The sequence below is a fragment of the Myxine glutinosa genome, chromosome 2 (genome assembly GCF_964187855.1).
Source record: "Myxine glutinosa chromosome 2, kmMyxGlut1.1, whole genome shotgun sequence".
Classification (NCBI taxonomy): Eukaryota; Metazoa; Chordata; class Myxini; order Myxiniformes; family Myxinidae; genus Myxine; species Myxine glutinosa.
Genome location: NC_136262.1, coordinates 104,182,082 through 104,201,489, shown reverse-complemented (window position 1 = coordinate 104,201,489; position 19,408 = coordinate 104,182,082). Strand labels below are relative to the sequence as shown.

The 19,408-nt window shown below is 44.3% G+C and overlaps 1 protein-coding gene across 1 annotated transcript; it reads right to left on the bottom strand.

Moving 5' to 3' along the window:
* Positions 1-3,865: 3,865 nt before the first annotated feature.
* On the bottom strand, positions 3,866-18,486 carry TBCA (tubulin folding cofactor A). Its single transcript, XM_068107599.2, has 4 exons — positions 18,372-18,486; positions 18,069-18,174; positions 4,660-4,746; positions 3,866-4,349 (listed from the first exon to the last, which is right to left on the bottom strand). Exons 1-4 carry the CDS (start codon positions 18,449-18,451, stop codon positions 4,269-4,271), a joined length of 354 nt encoding a protein of 117 aa, XP_067963700.1. The 5' UTR covers positions 18,452-18,486; the 3' UTR covers positions 3,866-4,268.
* Positions 18,487-19,408: the final 922 nt, after the last annotated feature.

Genomic DNA, 19,408 nt, shown 5'->3' with positions numbered 1-19,408 from the left:
GGGATTGTGAATATATCCTTGTTCGTTCATAACCCTTGGTGTGGTCTCCTTTATGATCTGATTGATTTCCCCAAGGATAACATATATTTCTGCCGGGGCTCCCCTCGAGGTTCGGAGGTCCCCGAGACCAGGTAAAAGGGGGGGGGGGGGGGGCCGTGACACATCCCATTCATTCTCTGTATTCAAAAGCATTTCCATATATCTTTTCTATCTTCCTTTCATTCCATCTGGGTCCACAACGATTTGTCCCACTTCATCCTTCAAGCAACTCACCCCTATCACATCACACCTCTCTTTCGCTATCTGCTTTGCAATCCTGAATACTGCTCTCTGACCCTCTTCCGAATCCAAGCGTTCTCCGAACATTTTCTTACATGCATCCTGCGCCTTTGCTACCTCTTTCTTTGCAGCCTTCTTGGCTGCAACTTGATTTATGTGCAATCCCCACAAATAAAAGTTTTATGGTAATCATGAGCATCTTTTCTTGGATGAGGCTCAAAACTACAACACCTGCAATTCCAGCTCCCCTGTTCAAAGAGACAAAGCGATCCATCCATGTGATGGTCGAAGTCGGATTGTCGCTTTGGCGGCTTTACGGCAGGACAGGTTTCAACTACGCTCGGGCAAAATGTTCTACAATTAAATTCACTTGTGCAGATCGTGTGCTGATGGCCGAAACTCAGATAATGCACAAACTCAAAAGTGCACTGGAAAATGTACCTGCTACTCATAGTCGTGTGCACACACACTCCTCTAAGCTGTCTAGACTGGGTCTAAATCTCAGCCCAGCTATGAACTGTCATCGTGGTGTTTCACAGGTATTAATCTGGGCGTCCTGTCTGCCGTCATTAGTTGGTGGATGTTAAAGATCCCAAGGTATCCTTGGTGAAGAGAAGTGAGCTATCGCCAGCATCCATTAAGTGGTGTCGGCCAGGGAAAGGTGAGGCCCAAGTTATTCAGGAATCTGCTGGCCATGCCTGACATACAATTGAAGGCACATTGGGCAGAAATTTGCAATTTGTTCAGGGTACCATTGATAACTCACCTACTCTTCACCCAAGACACCATGTGATCTTTAATATTCAACAACCTATGCTGGCAGATGACACCTAGCTTAACCTACACCCAAGGAATGATGCACTGTGATGCTCCACAACAACCCCTAAATCCTGTTAAATAAAAAAATAAAAACTCCCTGCCAGCAAAGTGCCATTATAGCAGTTGATGGTCTGCTCGATAATTAATCAAATGCAGGCTAAAAAGTTGAAAAGTGCAGTAGACCAGGTGATGGTGACTGCCATTGATGCATTTACACGTGTACTAACTAGTCTCCAGAATTTGCAGTGTAATTTTTTTGTATACAGTCCATGCTCATGGAAGAGCGAAAACAGACCAGAACACAGCTGGGTAGAGGGACACAACAGAGGGACACTTGGAGGCAGAATGGGCATGGGGAAGAATGAGATCCAAGGGTGAGGGAGGAGGACACTTGGGGGTGAACAGAGGTGCCAGCCCAGAAGGGAAATAAGTACTCCATCAAGCTGTCGATAAGAGTTCAGGTGTGCCAAGGAAGGACTGCACGACTGAGAATGCCTGGTATGAATAACTTTAATTTTTCATTCATCCATAGGTTTGTCGACAGAATTCCAAGCCATTACTGCAGGTCCAGACGGAAGCCTCTCCTCAGTGAAAGACGAATGAAAGCCCACTTGGAGTTTGCAAAAAAGCACCTAAAGGACTCTCAGACTGTGAGAAACAAGACGTTGTGGTCTGATGAAACCAAGATTGAACTGTTTGGCTTCCGTCTGGCCACTCTGCCATAAATCACAGATCGGTGGAGTGTAGCAGTGATGGTTGTCCTTCTGGAAATTTCTCCCATCTCCACATAGGATCTCTGGAGCTCAGCCAGATTGACCATCGGGTTCCTGGTCACCTCTCTTACCAAGGCCCTTCTCCCCCGATTGCTCAGTTTGGCCGGGCGACCAGCTCTAGGAACAGTCCTGGTTGTTCCAAACTTCTTCCATTTAAGAATTATGGAGGCCACTGTGCTCTTGGGAACCTTCAATGCAGCAGAGATTTTTTTGTAGGCTTCCCCAGATCTGTGCCTCGACACAATCCTGTCTCTGAGCTCTGCAGGCAGTTCCTTCGACCTCATGGCTTGGTTTTTGCTCTGATATGCATTGTCAGCTGTGAGACCTTATATCAGGGGTTCCCAAACCTTTCCAGTACGTGACCCCTTTCAGTAGTACCAAACCTACCATGACCCCCACCTTTATAAGCCTTCTGAAAATGTACGAATTTCCAATGGCACAGATACATTTTAAAGATTAATCACAGCAGAGAGAGCAATTAAAAAAAAAAAATTTATTAATGTTTATTAACAAGGATTGATTTAATCATGTATTTTAATGAGAAGGATGTATTTGCTTTTTTTATACAAGCAAATCAATACACGGGTCTGTGTGGCTCAAGGCACATCGCATGTCTGCTTCAGCATCCAACCTGTTTCGGGCGTTTGATTTGATTACCAGGAGAGTCGAGAAACCACTTTCGCAGAGGTAAGTCGATGAGAAAGGAATGAGAACCTTCAGGGCGAATTCGCTGGTCTTGGGGAAAGCGAAAGCATTTTGGCCCAGCAATTAGAGCTGGTGTTGGGCTAGTGGCTAGGGTGCCAGCTTAGGATCCTAGGATCCTGGGTTCGAATCCCGGTCGATCGCCGAATTAACGCCAGGGGGGTTGACTCAGCCTGTCATCCTTCCGAGGTCGGCTAATTGAGCACCAGTTCACTGGTAATTCCCTGCTTGTGGTTAAAAGGCGGCAAAAAGGGTTGGCGTCAGGAAGGGCATCCGGCCGTAAAACATTGCTTCAAAAAGGGGACCAAAAAACAACAACCACGGTTCCCGAAAAAGGCCAACCCCCGCTTTGCGGGGAAAAATGGCCTCTAAAGGTGGTTAATTAGAGCTGCTGAACTGTTGTTGTTCCTGGAACTCCTCTTTGGCTGCAGTGTTGTTGATGAGCTCCAAGAATTCCTCTTGTATGCCATCAGGAAGATCGTCCACAGTGCATCGGAAAGGATTGCGGACAAGTTTCAGCTGTACATTCTCATTTGCATCAATCTCATGAAAATAGTCTGAACTCTTCTTGGAGGCTTGACAAGTGTTCCTTGATCTCTTGTTGCAGCTCCTCTGCAAGTGGTTCTTCATCGACGACCTCAGTCAGACGTTGGAAGGAAGCTACATTTCCCCTCTCGACTTTCCTCTCCCAAAGAGCTAGCTTGTCGAGGAAAGCCTTGATGGCATCGGTGTGCAATCGGTGTGCATCGTACGACAAAACCTAAATATCAAAAAACTAACAAAAATCCCTAAATATCATTTAAAATTTCCTCAAAACCTTGGACCCCCCATGGCCCCCAGAAAAAGGCTCATGACCCCTTTGGGCCTCGTGCCCCGCACTTTGGGAACCACTGCCTTATATAGACAGGTGTGTGCCTTTCCAAATCATGTCCAATCAATTGAATTTACCACAGGTGGACTCCAATCAAGGTGTAGAAACATCTCAAAGATGATCAAGAGAAATGGGAGGAACCTGAGCTAAATTGCAAGTGTCATAGCAAAGGGTCTGAATACTTATGTCAATGTGATATTTCAGTTTTTTCTTGATAATACATTTGCAAAACTTTCTAAAATCCTGTTTTCTCTTCGTCATTATGGGGTGTTGTGTGAAGATTGATGAGGGAAAGAATGAATTTAAACGATTTCAGCGTAAGGCTGCAACATAACAAAATGTGAAAAAAGTGAAGGGGTCTGAATACTTTCTGAATGCACTGCATATTTAATTATCATGGAAATAATGAGCAAAACAATCCTTGAACCTTGTACAACATAAATTTATTCAACACAACTTCGAAGCAATAAACAAATACATTGCTTACCGTGAACCCTTTCATCTTGACCCCAAATAAAAAATTGTTCGTCCAATCACTGGCAAGCACAAATCTAATGTAGCCGTGCCCAGGGGCCAAAGCAAGCCAGGGGCTATCCATTTATTACACATGCATAGGAGTGTGGCCAATTCAGACTGGTTGGTCCATATTGGGGCGTGGGGTGCAGGGGATTGCTCATATTTTTATCATCCCACACCTCTTCAATTCTTCAACATAACTTCTTAGATTTTAATTGACAGGTGTTGGGGGGGATGGAGAGGTACTCACAATATCTGTCACATTTGTATGCATAACAAATAGATCACCCGACAGCACACCACCTCGTTCATAATTCAAATCCAATTTCTTTTAATATTTCGGCTGCAGCTTTATATTCTTCTGTGTCCTCAATTTCCTTCTCGGTTTCCTAAAAACACAGACACGCAAGCAGTCTTGGAAAAACAAGAACATGGGCGGAGTCCATGAGGGGAAAATTTGATTGGTCGAGATGTAAAATGCCATAATATCCACAAAAAATAAAATCCAAATGTCCAATCCACACATTAGACTGGCCAGGAAATTATTGTTTTTTCTCAATGTTGAGCAGCTTAAAAGGCCTAAACAGGTCAATAAAATGCACGAGAAGGTAAATAAACACAGGAAGCCGTTCCAGACAATCAGCTGGCATGCCACTTGCAATATCGCAATCACGCAATCTTAAAGGGATCTAAACTCACAAGCAACTGCGAAAGCGATTCACAAGCAGCCTCCAATCGGTGGTGACAATCTCCGATCATCATCGTGGATTCCTGCAGAAGCAGATTCTGCCATACACGTGCACAGAGGGTAGAATGAGCCATAATGGGCCACTGTGCAGCTGCAGTGATGTAGTATCCTTGTACCTTGTATTGTAAGATGACACAGCCAAAGCCCATGCCCCCCACCCCCAATACTTTCTGTACATGATCACCCCCCCCCCCCATTTAATTACTTTACATTATCAAATCCCACCAAGGACGACAATCATCTCTGCATGGCCCATCACACTTGCTGATGCTGACCTCACATATGGGTGAAGGAGTGAGGATATATTTTCTTGGGGAGGTGGGAGGTGGAGGGATCCCAATTGAAATCAATAGGCAACACAATGGTCCAGTCGTCACACGCCAATCAATCAACTTCCCATAAAACGCTTTTCATTTGGAAGCAAAAATCTCAAAACGTTTCACAAAAAGGAAGAAGTAAGAAAAATATAAAATTAAGATTTTCTGATTTTGATGCATCGTACTCATTACTGAGCGTTGGTGCTGCCGAATCAGTTTCTTGGGAAGGGTGAAATTGGATGGTTTGTCCTTGCTCTGTCCTTTTAAATGCTGAACGGCAAGTGCGGAAGCAGCCAGCACGTACCATTTATAAGTCTTGGGTATGACTCGGCCAGGATTAAAACCACCGACCTCCCAGACTCCAATCTGCACTAACAATTACACCACCGAGTCTGGTAGAAGAGGATTACTTATATTTTATAATGTGTGTGTGTGTGCGTGTGTGTGTGTCACCAATCACACTCAAACTACTTGGCTAATTGCCACCAAACTTGGCACAATAGACCAAATTTGACCTCCTATTGAACATACGCCACTTCGTTTTTTTTAATGACCATGACTAATGATGATCTCGTTGAATTAAATTCTCGATTATTTGTGGATGTGACCTCGACGTCACCAGTTTCCAGCACCGACTTTGCCTTCTTTCCCCATCGCCCTCCCACCTGATTTGGGGCTGGGAAACGTGTGAGATTTGTATTATTTTATTTTATTTTATTTCCAGAATTTTCCTGCCTTTTGTTTGTTATTGTCCAAGTCATACCTTTGATTTTTTTAATTTGCTTGTGCTGCAATTTTGTGTTCCCCCGTCTCGGTTTTTTTCATTTGCTTGATGGGACCTATGGTCACACGTCCACTTCCTCTTCCTGTCCAATCTCGCAGTGTGAGAGAGAGTCGAGTGATGTGCTCAGTCCACATTTCAGTGTCTTTTCCGTGTCCGTACCTTTACACCAGACATTCATTTGATTTGATTTTGATTTTCTTCTTTACCATGCCAAAACGAAAGTGAAAATTCGCTGCAGAACCGAAGACAAGGTCCAGTTGCATAAAACTACGTTAACCTTAAGGAAAGATTTCCCTTCAGGAATTGCTGCAATTCCTCCTCGAAGGATTTCCTTAAGTGCTGTTGCATAAACAACCTTAAAGGATAAGGATTTCCTTGTAGTTAAGGAAATCCTTAGGAGCCGTTGCTATGCCAGGCAACCAATCAGATTAAAGACAGGAAGAGACAACCATAAGCAAGAACATGTAATTTTAAATGACACTTGTTGCATGGGGAGCATGTGCTTCCGGATGGAGGAATAAAGTGATTATTAGGTGAAATTCATTTGATCATCATTGAGCATTTTATTACTTCCACCACTTAAGGTGAGCGGAGTTTATAGCCCGGTTACATAAAGCATCTTTCAGGAAAAATTTGAGGATTTCCTTAACTTTTCCTGAAAGGACATTCTCAAGTTGAGGATGGTTGCATATCCTGTACAAATAATCCTTAAGTTTTTCCTTAAAGTCAAGGGAGCAGTGAGAGAGCAAGAACGTCGAGCAGTGTGCCCCTTCCAACCCCCCCCACCCCCCTTCCTCCCCCCCACTCCCCTTCCTCCCCCCCCACCCCCCTTCTTCCCCCCCCCAACCCCCTTCCTCCCCCCCCACCCCCCTCTCATCCCGCCGCCCCTATACGGTTGTTCTATATGTATGACTATATGTTTGTTCTCCGTTTATCCATCAATCTGTCCATCACACCTGTGGCATTCTGGACCTTTTTTCATACCCTTTAACATATTCAATTGTAATTTAGTACATTAGGCCTCAAGCTGACACCGTGTATCGTTCAATCCCGTTCCGAGGTCAGAGAGACTAAAAAATAAACATATGTCACCCACAGGGTGAACCGTATCTTGCCAAGTGACCTTGACCTTTGACCTTGACCTTAATAATTTCGTATGGTGAATAGTATGTCTTCATGACCAACGCACATGAAATATTGAAAGATTTTGATGAGAACTGAGGAAATAATTTTTTCATGAAAATTCCGTTTTTTCGTCATGACGTCATCAAATGACGTCATAGCGTCAAACTGTTTACAGATCTGGGAAGCACTCATCAAGGGCATTCATATGAGGTATTACTCGATATGGTACCTACGATTTCAAAATTTGACCTTGGGGTCAATAATTTTCGACCTCCAGCGCTAACCATGAAGGTCAAGGCCGATCGCCACCAAAAACTAATCAGCTGAGCGCCGGACCATATACTAGATTCCCATGAAGTTTGGAGACGATCCGATCAAAGTTACTCAAACAATTAGTGTTTCGTCGACCTCCATGATTGGCCGCAAAGTGACCTTGACCTTTGACCTTGACCTTCATAATTTTGTGTGCTAAAGGGTATCTCTAAAAGACTCTGATATGCGAACTTACAAGAGTTTCCAAAGGGAACTGTGCTCTACAGAGTGACCTAAACAATGCGAACTAAAGCAATACAATATACATGAAAAGTGCAGTTTTTTCGTCATAACGCCGTCAAATGACGTCACATTGTCAAACTAGTTATATGTTTGGAAAGCACTCAACAAGGGCTTCAATTTGAGGTACTACTCGATATGGTAACTGAAACTTGAAAATTTTACCTTTTGGTCAAAATTGAATGACCTTCAAAATGACCTTGAAGGTCAAGGCCGATCGACACCAAAAACTAACCAACTGAGCGCCATACCACACCCTATATACCCACCAAGTTTGGAGATCATAAGATCAAAGTTACTCAAAAAATAAGGGTTTCGTAATTTGACCTTGGGGTCAATAATTTTCGACCTCCAGCGCTAACCATGAAAGTCAAGGCCGATCGCCACCAAAAACTAATCAGCTGAGCGCCGGACCATATACTAGATTCCCATGAAGTTTGGAGACGATCCGATCAAAGTTACTCAAAAAATAAGGGTTTCGTTGACCTCCATGATTGACCGCAAAGTGACCTTGACCTTTGACCTTGACCTTCAAAATTTTGTGTGCTGAAGGGTATCTCTATAGGACTCTGATATGCGAAGTTACAGGAGTTTCCAATAATAACTGTGGTCTACAGAGTGATCTAAACGTGAAAAAAAAATGATTAACCACAAACAAAAAAACAAACAAAAAAACAAACAAATAAAACATCACCCACAGGGTGAACCGTATCTTGCCAGGGTTTCGTTGACCTCCATGATTGACCGCAAAGTGACCTTGACCTTGACCTTAATAATTTCGTATGGTGAATAGTATGTCTTCATGACCAACGCACATGAAATATTGAAAGATTTTGATGAGAACTGAGGAAATAATTTTTTCATGAAAATTCCGTTTTTTCGTCATGACGTCATCAAATGACGTCATAGCGTCAAACTGTTTACAGATCTGGGAAGCACTCATCAAGGGCATTCATATGAGGTATTACTCGATATGGTACCTACGATTTCAAAATTTGACCTTGGGGTCAATAATTTTCGACCTCCAGCGCTAACCATGAAGGTCAAGGCCGATCGCCACCAAAAACTAATCAGCTGAGCGCCGGACCATATACTAGATTCCCATGAAGTTTGGAGACGATCCGATCAACGTTACTCAAAAAATAAGGATTTCAACATTTGACCTTGGGGTCAATAATTTTCGACCTCCAGCGCTAACCATGAAGGTCAAGGCCGATCGCCACCAAAAACTAATCAGCTGAGCGCCGGACCATATACTAGATTCCCATGAAGTTTGGAGACGATCCGATCAAAGTTACTCAAAAAATAAGGGTTTCGTCGACCTCCATGATTGACCACAAAGTGACCTTGACCTTTGACCTTGACCTTCAAAATTTTGTGTGCTGAAGGGTATCTCTATAGGACTCTGATATGCGAAGTTACATGCGAAGATATGCGAAGATATGATACCTACGATTTCAACATTTGACCTTGGGGTCAATAATTTTCGACCTCCAGCGCTAACCATGAAGGTCAAGGCCGATCGCCACCAAAAACTAATCAGCTGAGCGCCGGACCATATACTAGATTCCCATGAAGTTTGGAGACGATCCGATCAAAGTTACTCAAAAAATAAGGGTTTCAACATTTGACCTTGGGGTCAATAATTTTCGACCTCCAGCGCTAACCATGAAGGTCAAGGCCGATCGCCACCAAAAACTAATCAGCTGAGCGCCGGACCATATACTAGATTCCCATGAAGTTTGGAGACGATCCGATCAAAGTTACTCAAAAAATAAGGGTTTCGTCGACCTCCATGATTGACCACAAAGTGACCTTGACCTTTGACCTTGACCTTCAAAATTTTGTGTGCTGAAGGGTATCTCTATAGGACTCTGATATGCGAAGTTACATGCGAAGATATGCGAAGATATGGTACCTACGATTTCAACATTTGACCTTGGGGTCAATAATTTTCGACCTCCAGCGCTAACCATGAAGGTCAAGGCCGATCGCCACCAAAAACTAATCAGCTGAGCGCCGGACCATATACTAGATTCCCATGAAGTTTGGAGACGATCCGATCAAAGTTACTCAAAAAATAAGGGTTTCAACATTTGACCTTGGGGTCAATAATTTTCGACCTCCAGCGCTAACCATGAAGGTCAAGGCCGATCGCCACCAAAAACTAATCAGCTGAGCGCCGGACCATATACTAGATTCCCATGAAGTTTGGAGACGATCCGATCAAAGTTACTCAAAAAATAAGGGTTTCGTCCACCTCCATGATTGACCACAAAGTGACCTTGACCTTTGACCTTGACCTTCAAAATTTTGTGTGCTGAAGGGTATCTCTATAGGACTCTGATATGCGAAGTTACAGGAGTTTCCAATAATAACTGTGGTCTACAGAGTGATCTAAACGTGGAAAAAAAATGATTAACCACAAACAAAAAAACAAAAAAAAAAACAAACAAAAAAACAAACATACAAGCTGACTAATACATCTTGCAAAAACTTCGTTTTGGCAAGATAATAAACCTATGTCACCCACAGGGTGAACCGTATCTTGCCAAAATGTGAACATGAGTGACTTGCTTCAGGTCACACTGAGGTGAACAGAACTGCTATCCACTAGAAGCGACTCTTTGAGGAATGTCTGCCCACGAGATATTGAAAGATTTTGATGAGAACTGAGGAAATAATTTTTTCATGAAAATTCCGTTTTTTCGTCATGACGTCATCAAATGACGTCATAGCGTCAAACTGTTTACAGATCTGGGAAGCACTCATCAAGGGCATTCATATGAGGTATTACTCGATATGGTACCTACGATTTCAAAATTTGACCTTGGGGTCAATAATTTTCGACCTCCAGCGCTAACCATGAAGGTCAAGGCCGATCGCCACCAAAAACTAATCAGCTGAGCGCCGGACCATATACTAGATTCCCATGAAGTTTGGAGACGATCCGATCAAAGTTACTCAAAAAATAACGATTTCAACATTTGACCTTGGGGTCAATAATTTTCGACCTCCAGCGCTAACCATGAAGGTCAAGGCCGATCGCCACCAAAAACTAATCAGCTGAGCGCCGGACCATATACTAGATTCCCATGAAGTTTGGAGACGATCCGATCAAAGTTACTCAAAAAATAAGGGTTTCGTCGACCTCCATGATTGACCACAAAGTGACCTTGACCTTTGACCTTGACCTTCAAAATTTTGTGTGCTGAAGGGTATCTCTATAGGATTCTGATATGCGAAGTTACAGGAGTTTCCAATAATAACTGTGGTCTACAGAGTGATCTGAAGGTCAAGGTCAAAGGTCAAGGTCGACCTCCAGCGCTAACCATGAAGGTCAAGGCCGATCGCCACAAAAAACTAATCAGCTGAGCGCCGGACCATATACTAGATTCCCATGAAGTTTGGAGACGATCCGATCAAAGTTACTCAAAAAATAACGATTTCAACATTTGACCTTGGGGTCAATAATTTTCGACCTCCAGCGCTAACCATGAAGGTCAAGGCCGATCGCCACCAAAAACTAATCAGCTGAGCGCCGGACCATATACTAGATTCCCATGAAGTTTGGAGACGATCCGATCAAAGTTACTCAAAAAAATAAGGGTTTCGTCGACCTCCATGATTGACCACAAAGTGACCTTGACCTTTGACCTTGACCTTCAAAATTTTGGGTGCTGAAGGGTATCTCTATAGGACTCTGATATGCGAAGTTACAGGAGTTTCCAATAATAACTGTGGTCTACAGAGTGATCTAAACGTGGAAAAAAAATGATTAACCACAAACAAAAAAACAAAAAAAAAAACAAACAAAAAAACAAACATACAAGCTGACTAATACATCTTGCAAAAACTTCGTTTTGGCAAGATAACAAACAAACAAACATACAAGCTGACTGATACATCTTGCAAAAACTTCGTTTTGGCAAGATAATAAGCACTGGTTATCTGAGTACATGCTGAGTTGTAGCGCATACAAAAAGTTTAACAGATCCTGCCAGTTTGAAAGTTTTCCACGCGTTTATGTCGCACTACTTTGTCATGCATCGAAGGCACTAATTTTGAATCTAGGCCTATATCAGAACACTTGCTTAGGTCACATAACATACAAAATGGCGGCACCCATGTCGCGCTGAATGTTTAATCATGGGATTCATGGCCTCGGGAAAATCGCGTTTAAAGTGCTTCATGCACTTTGAACACGTAGTGAATGACATAACTTCGCCGTTTACGCCTCTTAGATGGAGTAAATATCGTGAATGCCTGCAGACGTGGCTGCAATTGGACGGTGAGTGTCACAATCTTGCCAACAGACACCAACATCTGGTCAATGAACATGACTCTGTTCCTCATGGCTTTGCAAAGAGCGTGCCCACTATTCTTGTATGGGACAACATTGATTTCGGGGAAGAGACACTTTCCGGGCGAGGTACTACCCATCATACCAACGGTATAATGGTACAAGCGTGCGTTAAGGAGGCCACCAGTCATTCTAGAAGGAAATCGTTGAAGAAAGATCCACACTTTCCAAGCTGGCCTCCAAAGCCAGTCACCGACTGGGCATCCTCCGTTGTGCGAAGTCCTTCCTTGGCACACCTGAGCTCCTCACTACATACAAGGCTTTCATCCGCAGCTCAATGGAATACTGTTCCCCCCTCTGGGCTGGTGCTCCTGCCTCACACCTAGCTCGGCTTCACGCTGTTGAGGCCAAAGCTTTCAGAATCATTGGAATCTCCTGCGATGAAGTCAACTCCGAGGGCCTTTCACTCACTCACCGCAGGCAGGTTGGTGGTCTTTCTGTCTTCTACCGGCTCCTCTCCGGCTTTGCTCCCCCAGCTCTCTCTGTGCTCTGTCCCCCAAATATTCCTTCAGGTCGCACAAGATCTGCCTGCAACCCTTATGGTTAAACTGCCAAAATCTAGGCTCTCTGCTCACCTTCACTCTTTCATTCCCCTTTTCTCCCGCCTCTGGAACAAACTCCCCCACTCCCTTCAATCCCACTTCTCCCTCCAGGTCTTTAAAACAGCTGTTCACCACCATCTCTTATCTTCTCCCATCCAAAACCTTGATCTTTTCTACCCCCGGTAATTCACCCCAGAGTCCTTGCAGTGTTCATGTTTTATACCTCTCCCACCTCTCCCACCTCCCCCCAAGTCCTCCCGATGTCCCGGCTCTCAAATGTTATGTGTCCTTCCCCTCTCTCCCCATCTTGTCTGCTGCTCCCCTTGTTTTTTGTGTTTTGTGTGTCGGTTTGACTTTTTGTGTGATTAATGTTAGCTCTTTCACGAGCCTCGATCTTGTATACAAAAAAAAAAAAAAAAAAAAAAAAAAAAGGCTTACGGTCGCCGAAGCCTTCCATCGGTCAAATTGACGATTATCATCTTCAGAAAAAACAGGGGCCCCTCCATATTCCTCAGGAAGCGGGCGCACTTATTCGTGATGACTACTACAAAAGAACTCTGAAGGCAGCCGCTGTCATCGAAGCGGCATATGGTATCACCAAGGTAGTAGCTGACACGCTTTCTACAATTCCTGGATGGACGGCCTTCCATCTTGAGCTTCATCAGAACGAAACGTTGGAAAAGTCAGCCATCCATTACCTACCTGTCATAGAATCCTCGCCTACCGAAATGTCGACCGTAAATGCAATTCTGAATAAGAGTCGAGAAATATCCGATCGACTGGATTTACCGCAAATGATCCTTGTTTTTGACTCGGCCATTTATTCAAAGGTCCAGCAGATTAGGTGGAAAGACGAAGCCTCGACCAATCGGTTTATAGTCAGGCTTGGAGAATTCCACACAGCAATGGCCTTTCTAGCCATTATCAGAAAACGATTTGCAGATGCCGGAATGAAAGACATACTGATCGAATCAGAAGTGGTAGCTGAGGGGTCCATCAACGGTGTAGTGAGCGGTCATCACTATAATATAAGCATGAGATCCCACAAACTCTTAGCCGAAGGGCTCCACAGACTACGTTTCGAGGCTTTCCTCGAATCCTTGTCGGAGGACGAAGAGCAATGCGCTCTCGCAATCGTGGGCGACCTTGCTGATGTCTATCCCAGTGAGGAATTTCTCAGCCTGTCGTCTGGCGATGCGTTCACCACATTGTTATCTGCCTTCAATTTGTTTGTTCAGCGGCAAGGTGAAGAGAATCCCACGTTTGCATTTTGGTCGTCGTACATCGAGATGGTCCAGCTGCTGTTATTATTCATCAGGGGAACTCCTGAGTCCGACTGGAATCTTTGTGTCTGCTATACGGCACATGCTCCCTTGGTTTTTCTCGTACAATCGATTTAATTATGCTCGATACCTGCCCGCTTCTTGGCTGGAGATGGTCATTCTCCCCCTAACTCATCCCGAGGTTCACAAATCTATGACCTCGCATGGTCAATGGACCGTTCAGCGGACAGGCACATGTTCTCGTCAATTGCTTGTGACCAGAAAATCGAGCAAACTCTGAACAGAGATTCAAAAACACCAAGGGGTTGACAGGAATTACCTTGAATCGTGGTGCTGTCCAAAGATGGACACCGAGCCAAAATAAACGGGCGGCCATTGTCCGCCAATGCGAAGCTATGACTGATACTTCTCGAGACCGTCAGGTCAGGAAGGAACTCGGCCACAGCAGAATTATCGCCGACGAAAAGTCAGTCGGAAACATCGTGTCGATCATCGAGTCTATGCAGAATCCGTTTGATTCCCACATTACAGAACTGACAAGCATCAGTTCAGGTGTTGTGGCCAGCAGTGAGATCCAACACGACCTGATCTCAGCCAATGAGATTGGTGAGAGGAGCATGTACGAATTCGTTGACAACCGTTTGATAAATCCGTCAGTAGATTTCTTTGCACCCCTCAAGGCATTGAAGCTGAAAACGTTTTCAAATCTAGGGAAATCGAAGGCAAAAACAAAGTCAGGTAAGCAGATCATGTTACGCAATGACAAGCAGTTATTTTCTGGACTGCTTATTATTGCACAGAACAGGAACATCGATCTGCGTGAGATTCTGTGCTATTCACTGTCTCCTGTCTCGCTGCCACTTGCGACAGCTGATGGCTCCATGGCAAAGACAACGAAGTCCGCCTTACTTGATGCAATTGAAAGCTCCAAGGACTACTTGGTTTCAACAGTGCCTGATGATGGTGCCCTAATCATCGATGGTATGGGCCTTCTGCATAGCATGCGACATTCAGTTTCGAGTTTTGGCGAACTTGCCGATGCTGTACTGTCTCGACTCATCCAGCTGATGAAGAAGCTAAAATGCAATCGGGTGGACTTTGTCACCGACACATACCCAGCTATCAGCGTGAAAAATGCTGAGAGGACGTATCGTGGCGATGGTGGGAAACAGACGTTCTGCATTCACAACAAACACCAGAAAACTCCAACGCAGTGGAAAAAGTTCCTTGCAAACGGGGAAAACAAGGAAGCCCTCGTTGAGTTCCTGGTCACTGAATGGCAGGGTGCTGATTTTGGCGCAGTCAGAGGCGACATCAGTATCTACATCGCTCATGGAAATGAGTGTCATTGATTGGATGTCCATGATGCAGTTATGTCGGTCCATGTGATAGACGAACTAAAATGTGACCACAAAGAGGGAGACACACATATCTTACTTCATTGCAAACATGCAAGTAATACGCACAGCTGCGTAGTCATCCACAGTCCCGATACTGATGTGGCAGTCATAGCCTTGTCTGTGAGCCATGATATTTCTCTTAATACATCTATGTACTTTGCCACCGGAGTGAAGAACAAGGCGCGTATCATAAATTTGACGAATATAGTATCGGCCTTAGGGCCTGAAGTGTCCGCTGCTTTGATCGGCCTTCATACCTTCACTGGCTGCGACTCAACGAGTGCCTTCTACGGGAAGGGCAAACATAAAGCATTTTCCATAAAGACAGCGTCGGAGGAGTTTACCAATGCTTTCATTGAACTTGGGCAAGAATTCATCCCACCAGAATCGTTGATTGTCTGGCTCGAAACATTCGTCTGTCATTTGTATAGGCAGACTAAATCCACCGAAGTCAATGACACGAGATACAAAGTCTTCTGTCTTGCCTCGTCCTCCCCATGTGAACAAAGCATGCCTCCAACGAAGGATGCTTTAATTCAGCACACTCGGCGGGCCTCGTACCAAGCTGCGGTTTTTCTGCGCTCACTGCAACAAATGATCAATCCCCCATTCCCTGATGGTCACGGATGGACATTATTAAACGATGAACTCTCCATCAAATGGGTGACGAAGCCCCCAGCTCCAGAGAGTATTCTAGAAATAATAAGCTGCAAATGTCTGAAAACTCGTTGCGAAGGTATGCTATGCTCCTGTCGTAAGTCGGGTTTGTCTTGCACCGATTTATGTTGTTGTAAGAATTGCATGAACTCCACTGAGACTATCACAAAACAGCGCTTACAAGGGGATGGAGGTGTGGACATCGACAACGATGAATATCTTGATGAATAACTGATGGGGTGGAATGTTTTGCCTATGGATCGAATGAGACGGGAAAGCGCACTGACCAAATTTGTCATGTAATTTCTAAGTTTATGTTCTAAGTTTATGGCATTTTACATTCACTTTGTAATGTTTTGACGTAAAGAATGCTACTTGAGCCCGTGGACATTCAGAATTTTCGCATACATCGAAGCCTGTATCTTTGCGTATTGACACGACGGTGAATAAACTACCATGCGATTTACTTCAGGTGTGTGCCTTATTATTATCTATGGATTGATAATTATTGTATCAATGGATTATCATGTATTCATACCGCCGACCATAATACCAAGCTTCGCTACTCTACATTCACTGTGCTATCCCTGGTCATCATGCGGTCCCCATATGCACCTGGAGGCATTTTTCGTGTCGCCCCCTTCATCCGTTGTTTTCCAGACAACCACGAAACGTCGCCAATAAGCAGTATCCCTTCTATATGCCAAGCTTACCCATTTTCGAGAGGATATCTCTGATGGTTTCGAAAATATTTTGGGTTAATTTCAGAGAAATTCATTGAATTTTAGAGTATGTACGTATGACAAAAGTACATTCTTTACATTTCCGCTGTATGATGCGTGCGTAAGTAAGAGCCTTCAAAACTGACAGGGCCACAGAACCATGGGAGGTCTGTGCCGAGCATAAATTCCTCAGCTGAATTATATGTACTGACGGAGATACCAGGCCGCAAAGTCGGCACCGGAGCTTAAAATCCTCCTTTTTGACTCTACATGACCTAGTTTGACGTGGTAGTTCACGGAAACTGGCGGGATTTCAGAGTTAAACTTTTAACACAAGGTCAGGCATGTTGTATGTACAATAAAGCAATGCATAGAAATTGTAGTCCCACGAGTTCTCAAAAAAACGAAACTCATTTTTTGGCACTATTTCAGGCCTCAGCTTGAGGCCTACATGACTTTTTATGATAAATTGCAGGAAAAGTTTGCATTTTGAGGAGTTTTGTCTTTTTTTTTTTTTTTCTTCGAACAAGAACATTCATTGGGACGGTAAGGGGCATGTATTGCAAAACAATTCTCCCTCTTGTTACGGTGTTGCCCGTAGGGCAATGCCGTCTAGACCAGCGTTTTTCCGTCCATATGTGCACAAACATACACCAATCAGAGCTGATGATTTGGTTACATGAGAGGGAAGCATTTAGTAACCAATATGGTTGCATATTTTACTAAAAGTAAATATAATAACCTTCTGTGGAATGTTTTGGGGTCACAGCAGGTGTCACAAGGTAGGAGGTTTCAGAAATTCCTCAATACAATTATGATTTTGAAATGCATTCGACGGACCTCACTCCCGAATCCGGAAGTGAACAGATGATAACCGTTTGCTGGTTTGATAATATCTCAATACAACCGTGATTCAACATTATATTTTGATATATTAATACTATATCATTAATTTACGATTGGAATGATGAATGATGAATGATGCTGCTTGGAATGAAAATATAGAGAATCTGCTATCAATGCCTGACGTTCGATTGAAGGTGGCACAGGAACGTGGAATTTATTGGTTTATTGTTTGCCATTTGCCGTTTTTTTAAAACCAAGTCATTCACGAACCAGCTGTCCATGCCTGGAGTTTAAAAAAATTAATGTGGAAAAGTATGTGTCCTAACTGGTAACCCCACCCGGTAATACTATCCTCTTCAACTAAAGTATCAAACAAGCACAGCTACACTATGACCATTGTTAGACCTTTGGTCTTTCTTTTTTTTTGTCCTCCGTGTCTTTTTGCAATTCAAATATGGTAACCTTGGATTGAACTCCACAAAAGGGAGAAATCTGGGGACACATCAAAGGTGACACCATAAACTGGGTTGTCCTGTGACCCTATCATCCTTAACCCAACACACCAGACCTCACATCCATTCCAGCACCAAACAGGATCAGGCGCGTTCAAGGAAACAAACCTAACCGCTCCCCCACCGTCGCAAAATCCTTTCATTCATCAAAGCCAAATTCACATCAAATCATCGACGACGACCTCCTCCTCCTCCTCCCAATGACGCAGCACACTACCCCTCCCTTCCACAATACCAATACTCAGATTAATACGGACCTGTCTTTTCATCAGATACTCATCGCTGCCCTCATCTTTCATCGTCTGCATTTTCTCCTCATGCTGCTTCGATTCTGACTTGTAAGACTGCTCTTCTTTGAAGATACTGCACTTGTATACAACGACAACAATTGGGAGTGATCATCACGTACACACTCCGAACAGACAAATGCCGCTACGCATCAACAGTAGGCTACAAGCGCACGAAACCAAAAGGCCAAAGCACCATGAACCAACGCTTTGTTGCATATACACCGAACCACGTGAACCTAGTACGAACGATAGCTGTCGAGCTTCACCTACCGTCGCACCACGCCTGTTTTAATCTTCAGCTGCCGCTGCCTTGAGCTTGAATCCGCCATGCTGTTGGTCCCTCGAAGCATTAACTGAAGAAGAAGAAGCGTAGGAGGAAGAAGAAGACCTAACCCAAATTGGGTGGTGTCGTTTTTATTTTGTTTTTTTTCCCCTTGTTTTCGGTGTTTCCTCGTATACGTCCGAAGTAAAATTGTAGAGATGCATAAAGAAAATAAAATAAACTAAAGAAAATAAATGGACATTTCATTTACGTGCAGTCTGTATGAATAAAGGTTCAGAGGACAATATGATTGCCGATGCGCATTTCCTATTGGCTGCTATGACTGAGCGGGTATGGCATTCACGGAGTGCTTTCAATTAATTTATTACTAGCAAAAGGTACCTGGCGTTACCAGGCAACGCAGTGACGGCAGGGAGTGGAGAGAGGGTTGGGAGGGGCGGTGGAGCAGAGAGAGGCCAATGTGCAATACAACACAACAACAACATGCATTTTAAGGCCATTTTCCCTGCTAGAGCGGGGGTTAGCCTTGCGGTCCCCATGACAATCTTCTCCATTTTGCCCTATTTTCTGCATCTCTCCTTGTTAACCCCCTTGCCCGCATTTCTTCTTCCACCACCTTTAGCCAAGTCTTTCTCGGTCTTCCCAGTCCTCTACTTCCTTCTACATTCATTTCCATCACTCTTCTCAACCAGTCACTTTCATCCTTCCTCAACACATGACCAAACCATCTCAACCTGTTCCTCTTCACAGCATCAATCACAGGCTCTATTAATAATCCCATCATCTTTCGCAATTCATCATTTCATTGCCACCGGAGGGGAGGGGGAGGGGGGGAGAGGAGAGGGGGAGAGGAGGGGAGGGAGGGAGAGGGGGGGAGAGGAGAGGGGGGGAGAGGAGGAGGAGGGAGGGAGGGAGGGGAGGGGGGAGGAGGAGGGAGGGAGGGGAGGAGGGGGAGGGAGGGGGGGGAGGGAGGGGGAGGGAGGGGGGGGAGGAGGGGGAGGGAGGGGGGGGAGGGGGGAGGGGG